Source organism: Trypanosoma equiperdum (assembly GCF_001457755.1).
Source record: "Trypanosoma equiperdum strain OVI genome assembly, contig: ctg_387, whole genome shotgun sequence".
Lineage (NCBI taxonomy): Eukaryota > Euglenozoa > Kinetoplastea > Trypanosomatida > Trypanosomatidae > Trypanosoma > Trypanosoma equiperdum.
This window is the reverse complement of record NW_027124295.1, coordinates 3,918-10,557: the sequence shown is the minus strand read 5'-3', so window position 1 is coordinate 10,557 and position 6,640 is coordinate 3,918. Positions and strand designations below refer to the sequence as shown.

The 6,640-nt window shown below is 48.8% G+C and overlaps 2 protein-coding genes across 2 annotated transcripts; both read left to right on the top strand.

Moving 5' to 3' along the window:
• Positions 1-876: 876 nt before the first annotated feature.
• On the top strand, positions 877-2,133 carry TEOVI_000156600 (dynein light intermediate chain D1bLIC, putative; the record flags this gene model as incomplete). Its single annotated transcript, XM_067224773.1, has 1 exon — positions 877-2,133. One exon carries the CDS (start codon positions 877-879, stop codon positions 2,131-2,133), a length of 1,257 nt encoding a protein of 418 aa, XP_067080874.1.
• Positions 2,134-3,519: 1,386 nt separating this feature from the next.
• On the top strand, positions 3,520-6,069 carry TEOVI_000156500 (uncharacterized protein; the record flags this gene model as incomplete). Its single annotated transcript, XM_067224772.1, has 1 exon — positions 3,520-6,069. The coding sequence occupies one exon, from the start codon at positions 3,520-3,522 to the stop codon at positions 6,067-6,069; it is 2,550 nt and encodes an 849-aa protein (XP_067080873.1).
• Between the last annotated feature and the right edge of the window lie 571 nt (positions 6,070-6,640).

Here is a 6,640-nt window from a genome sequence, read left to right as displayed (position 1 = left end):
TTGTCATGTATGTGTATTCTTTTTTCCTTTGTACCAGCTTATTGTTGCAGTACTTGGGGTGGTTTCGACTAATTATTCTTTCTTTTATTCTTTTTTTTCTCTTCTCCTTTTTGGAACTTTTTTGTTTGTTTACCTCAATTACCCACTGTGTATGGGAGGGAGGAGCCAAACAACAAACTACGGCTACCGCAAAAGAAAAAAAAAACTATCATTTGTTATAACTTACTGAGAGCCGGTCGAGGCAAGAGCAATATTAATAATAGAAGCAGCAACACTGACTGCTACGTTTACAGCAGCAAAGTTTAAGGGTATATATATTTATATTTATATATAGTGATTGCGATATTGTGACAGAACGCCCTTGTAGCGTCTGCTCTACCCGCTGCGGACACGCCTGCTCAATAAAGATAGATATATTTAGCTGATTATACAATACTTGTGGAAGTTGTTTTCCTCTGGAAAAGTATTGTCCTCTTCCCACTTGACGGAAGGCGGAAACAAAGGGCCAGAGGAAATAGAAAAGAAAAAAAAGAAAAGGGAAAAGCGCTTCTTTAAAGCGAAAAGGACGAGACGGTTGCCTTCAGGGAAATATCGCGGAGAAGAGGAATACAAAAGGAGTCAGAAGGCAGTGGAGAGGCGAAGTAAATAATTAGAAAGAAAAAGGAAAAGGAGGAATTCGAAAACAACACCGCCTCATCGCCATTTAAAAAAAAAAAGAAGAAATAAGGAAGAAAAAAAGGGATAGAGCGTGGAGAATACTGGGCGAGGGAAGTGGGCGAAATATTGGCATCACTGAGCCAAAGAGCGAAGGTGTAGTTAATTTACTCCTAATAACTTGTCAGCGAAGTACGCGGAATTGTGTAGGGCACGAGTTGAATGAGTATGCAAGGCAGTGCCGCTGGAGGAGCTGCGCAAACTGAAGTGCCACCTCCACCAGCACCCAACGGGATGCCTCCGGACGCGGGAGCAGCAGATGGCAAACCTCCACCAGCAGCAGATGTGGCTCCCACCGATTCAGCCGCCCCTCCAGCCCCCGCTGCACCACAAATCGTCGTGGATCCAACAAAGGATTTGTGGCAGAATATTGCACTAAATACAAAAGAGAATAACCTTCCGCAGAGCGAGGCGAACCTATTCGTTGTTGGTTGCTCCGGGGCGGGAAAAACTAGCGTTATTCAGCGAGTGTGTTCCGCAATTGGCGCGGGGGGAAATACATCAGGTAAGGGCAAGACTAAAGTGAAACCAACGACAGCACTGGACTATCAATATACGACGCGCAGCGACCGCCACGTTTCGCAGACTGTGCACTTCTGGGAGCTTGCGCAGGGGATGGAGCTGTCACAGTTATGTGAGGTGGTTATCACACCTGAGAACGTTCACTTAATGCACATCGCTATCGTTGTGGATTTTTCGGATCCCTCGTCCATGTGGGACACGCTTGCGTATTGGTTGAAGCGTGTTGACCGTCGAGCCAATGAGATACTGCAAAAGATGCGGGCGAAGGGATCCAACACTCCCGATAAACTCCACGCCCGAGCGCAACGGGCGTTGGGTGAGGGACACCCCGATCTGAAGCGCGTTCGTCTCTCCGGCCTGCCAACAGTGATTGTGTGCAACAAGGTCGACGCCTTCCCGGGACCAATGGAGCAAATGAAGACTCTCACTCGCTGCCTTCGCTTTATCGCACACCTCTATGGTGCTTACCTCGTCTTCTCCAGTGATGCAGACTCCGCGAAGCTGCGGTTGCTTCTTAATCATCTTCTCTTCCTTACACCCTTTGACGCCCGACAGGTGGAGTTGGACGTAGAACGTGGTACAATTCTTATTATGCCTGAGAACGACACGTTTGTCGACATCGGGGACCCGCCACTGTGCGACGGCCCGAGTGGAGGACCGGTCACGCAATCAACTGGCGATTCCGAGCTCGACCGCTGGAAGGTACCGTTGGATGCGATGTTCCCTCCGAAGGCTGGTGGCGGGCGTGCGCAGAGTGACGCAATGCTTAAGCGATTGTATGATATGGGAGAGGGTGGGTTTGGTGAGCCGACAATAGACACGATCCGAAGGCAGAAGGATGAGGAGCTTGAGCAGTACCGCAAGAGTGCGGCGAGACGGGACAAGGGTGACAAATAAGAGGAGTGACATAATAAAAGGACTGAAACCAGGGCTGACTGGTAGTGTGTGTGAGGTGGGTGGGAAGCAGCAGGTAATGGAAGGGGAATCTGCGCTTCTGTGAAGCTGTGTGAAACTTTGTGCATGCGGCGCGCTTGCGTAAACTGACGCAATGTAATTAAAAGATACGGGTGAAGGAAATTATGCGAAAGGGGTGCTGATGAGTGGACTATCCGTTGATTTTTGTTGTTGTTGTTGTTTTTTTTCACCGCTAGTCTACTTATATTAACTGCTTGTCTCGCTTTGAGTGAGCACTTTTATTTTTTGTTTCGTGCACCTGCGAATACCGTAAGCTCCCCTCTTTACGCAGTGGAGGAGGGCCGTTTCAAATCGATTGCACCCGATTGTCGTTGCGCACCATTTACCATCTCCTTCCTGGTTGTTTCTGATCAGCTCTTTTTTGTTGAAACCGCGTTTCTTCATGTTTCTCGCCGCCGCACGTGGAAATGCCAGTACGAGCGCGAGCACGGCATCTGCAGTGGCCGTTTTTTTTTGATCTTTTCATATCCATTTCTGCCTTCGTTTCAGCTTTGTGCTTATGTGTGTTTGTAAAGTGTGTGTATGGGAGGTGTTGGCGGCTCACATGAGTGGATGACTATACCTTTGGGTGTAGTAAAAAGGGTGGGGAGAAGGGATGAGTGTTTGCCACTGAGGAGAATGTTTGATTGGCTGAGAACACGTGAGGGAAACAACAACATCTGAGAGAAAGGAGGATTATTTATCCGAGTATATGTTGTCTTTCGCTGTTACTGTTACTGTTACTTTTGCTTTGCTTTCCCCGTTTTTGTGATACATTATATAATATTTGCCTTTGCAAATCACGCTCTTACGTGTGCTCACTACTTTGCTTTCTCCCGTCAACCTTTTGGTTCACGTGCCATTCCTCGTAGTGTCAACATCTTTTTTTTTCCTTTTTTTTTGCCCTTCTTTCGTTGCGATATGGGGGAAATCTGTTTTAATGTGTTCTTTCCGCCCCACTACCTTCAGTTCCCCTTCCCTTCCCTTCTCTCTATTCTTAGGTCATCTTTTATATTCACCGCTTTTACCACTAGTTGCATTTGCAAAAAGAAAAAAAAGTGTTAGTTGATCATTTACACTTATCTCCCACATCTTCTTTCTCTTAATTTTTATTTTGTTGCTATTTCCTAAACAAGACAGTAACGTGAGAGCGCCGATAGCCCCATTGTCTTTCTTTTTCTTTTTCTCCATCGGTCGGTTATCGCCCCAATCTTACTCTAGATCCGCTTTTAAAGCAGCATATTGATGTAAAATTAAACTCTCAGTACATACGAAGCTTTTTTCCCACCTCAAAAAGCCGAGGTTGGAGGGACGGTAGCAACATTGGAAATGAAGGGTAAATATATGCATAGCACTGTGAGTTACACTCGGGATCATTTTACCACTGAATACGGGTACCCCATACGCGAGTTCCACCAAAATAATCCCCACGAGGAGCAAAGGCGTGTACAGGCGGTGGGGTTTGCCGTCCATCATTCACGTCCCTCCATGGTTTTTTTTGCGCGCGCACTTCAGGAATGTTCGATGGAGTTGCACATCGGCCCGTATGGTCAACTGACTCTCTCCGTTGGTGCCGAAGGTGAAGTAATAATTTTGCGCCCAAGGGCGGGTGATGTGCTGTGCAAACTAAGTGAGTTCCCTACGTACTATGAACTCTGTCGCGCCTTCTTCGCGGGAAGTGGTGCAGGGCCTTCTGCCCTTCACCCCAAAAAAGATTTTAAACGTAAACAGCAGCTTATAGATGGTCACGGGAGGTTACTGGTACTCTGCGCTTCTTTGTTGAGGCAGTTACTAAGTTCTGAAGCACGCTATCCTGTGGTAGATACCATGTCTGCTACAAGAAATCGGTTGCGTATAGTACGTATCCTCCGTGCCTTAACTAGTCCTGGGGAGTTACGAGACATTTCGGTGTCGCCCATCTCAGTGGATGGGGAAGTTAGCGCAATGGATTTTATTGAGAGAATAGTGACTGCGTCCTTACGGGACCTGCAGGTGCCCTCTCACAGGTGTAAGACGTCTGTGCCACGGAGCGTGCTAGCTGGATGCATTCATTTTACCTTGTCTACGGAAGTTGAAGGTGATGCATTGTTGGTGCTTGAGAAGCTTCTTTTGGACTTTCTCTGTACGCCTTTCCACCACGGAAGAAATGCAGTGCCTGCTCAAACGATATCCGCACGGGCGCGGCTGCTTCTGGAAGACCCAGCAACGTGCTTAGTTCCGTGCCTCGGTTCGGCACTTACGTACTCGCGGAGTTTTCCTTGTGGTTCCTTTTTCCTACCGACTGTCGCCCCCACCTTCAATGCTCATCAGGGTGCAGACACCCCTCACTTTGTACTGGATGGACGGGGGACAATTGGCAGCGGCAGCCGCAATTGTGACGGTTCATGCACTGACAGCGCTACGAGTGGTGGTCGATGTTATTTGGTCATGCTCCTCGTTATAGACCACGAAGGAGGCCTCTTAGACTTCTTACATGCAAGGCCACCACCACCACCACCACCACGAAGTAACGAAAGCGAGGTTGGTGAGGTGGAAATGGGGCGTCCAAAAGGCGGAGCGAGACAAATTGAGGGTGAATGGACGTCAGCAGACCAGCAGAAGGCTCAGTTGGAGGCGTCAAGAATGCTGTACGACTGGGCGTGGGCCAATGATGTGTCAGTCATCATAACTCCCTCCCATGCCCCACCCGTGATGAAGACGTTTGGCGTGCGCTATTATACAGAGCGCAATTCTCACAATGGTGTTGTGGGTGCCGCCCCAGTTTTCATGGTTGATGAAGTGGACACAACCGCCTTCGACGCCATGATCCGTCGTCTTCAGGTGTGCCGTCGGGATACTTTCAGCACTAGTGAAGACATGTGCGCGTGCCCCGATGTGGCTGTATTGCGTCGCGGGAGGTTAGTGCTCCCAGACCGCCTCGCTAACGTTATTATTCCCGCCCGTTTTGTGGCACACGGCGATCTTGAAACCTTACTTGCCCCTCATTTCCCCTTCACAGGGCCGAAGCGGGTGGACAGTTCCGCAAAGAGAGGACTGCTCTTGAAAATAGATGGGAATACCTCCAGTCCAACCCCCGCATGTCCCCACGACGCCGCTGTTGGAGAAGTTGGAACGATGTTACTCGTAAGTCCATCTTCACATTTGCAGCGATCCCACATCGCTTTGTTGTTGAAGTGCGCGGGTTGTGTGTTGTTGGCGGTGGACACGTCGGCTGCTGGCCGTGGTTGGGCTGCTGAATGTGGCCTTGGTTTTGTACGTGCTGGTGGTGCCCTTCAAATGTCGTTGGCGCGACAGATGAGGGCCATTGCCGAGTCTCTAAGGTCTAGCGCCGGAGGATGTCAATGCCAATCTGCGTCTATCCCATTAACGGGAGATGTGCCCGTTTTAGCCGCTGTGTTGGATGTGCTTAGCGAGGCGTTGTGTGAGCTACCACGGCGTGTGGTGGGTTACGTGACGGATCATCATTACCCGCTAAGGCGTGCCTGGCTGCAGTTCGAAAGCGATGAGTTGTGGCGAAGGAGCGAGAACCCACGACCCTCCATGAGGGCGGTTCACAACGCATCGGCGCTGCATGTTTACATTCGCGAGGACTTGGCATTTTACGATGACCATATAAATGTGACGAGTTACGACCGCGAGACGCAGCGTCGCTACTTCTGCAAAAGTGACACTGAGAGCAGCGAGAGCGACAATAGTGAGAGTGAGGGACCAACATCACGCGTTGCTAGTGGGTTTTGCGGGAGTGTGGATTGGAATGAGGGACCTGCCACTCTAAGTTTTGTGGAGCCCGTTGCGGTGACGGCAGGTATGTTGCGTGCAGCCCTAACATTTGTGCGTCTCGTTCTTTCAAGTGAGAACACTTTGGAGGCTAACGTATAGGAAAAACTGCTCCACCTTCTTTTTTTTTTGTTTTGGCAGAGGAATTTCGTTTTCTGTCTTCTATTCTTGTGGGCTGAAAGCACCACTTAGATTGCATTTCACGGCGTTTTATTTTTGTCTTTCCCTTCTTCCTTTCCGTGCGTTTTTGAGAATGTGTCGAGCTGCTCAATCTAACCTATATTCCTACCGTTGCCCGTGCTAATTTTCCTATTTCCCTTTCCCTCTGATTTGCAACTGCGATTAGGTAATAGGTTTAGGGTGAGTGGCTCCTCATTAGGTGGGAGCTGCACTTCAGTGGTTTCAGCCGGTAACCTTTACTTTTTTTAAAAAAAATTATTGAATTTCTCTCTTTCTTTCCTTCTCTGTCTTTGTCATCCTTACTCTTATCACCCCGTTGTTTCGGAAAGGCGCCGTTCAGGACCTTTTCCCTTTTGTATAGTCTTCGTTTAACCTGCTCTGTGCTATTGAGTGAGTCGGTTGCGTGTGACTGAAGAATTTGGCTCGTCGCATTTGCTCATTCGTTCATTTGCAGACTCTTTGGCTGTGCGTCTGCTATTGTTATTGTTATTAT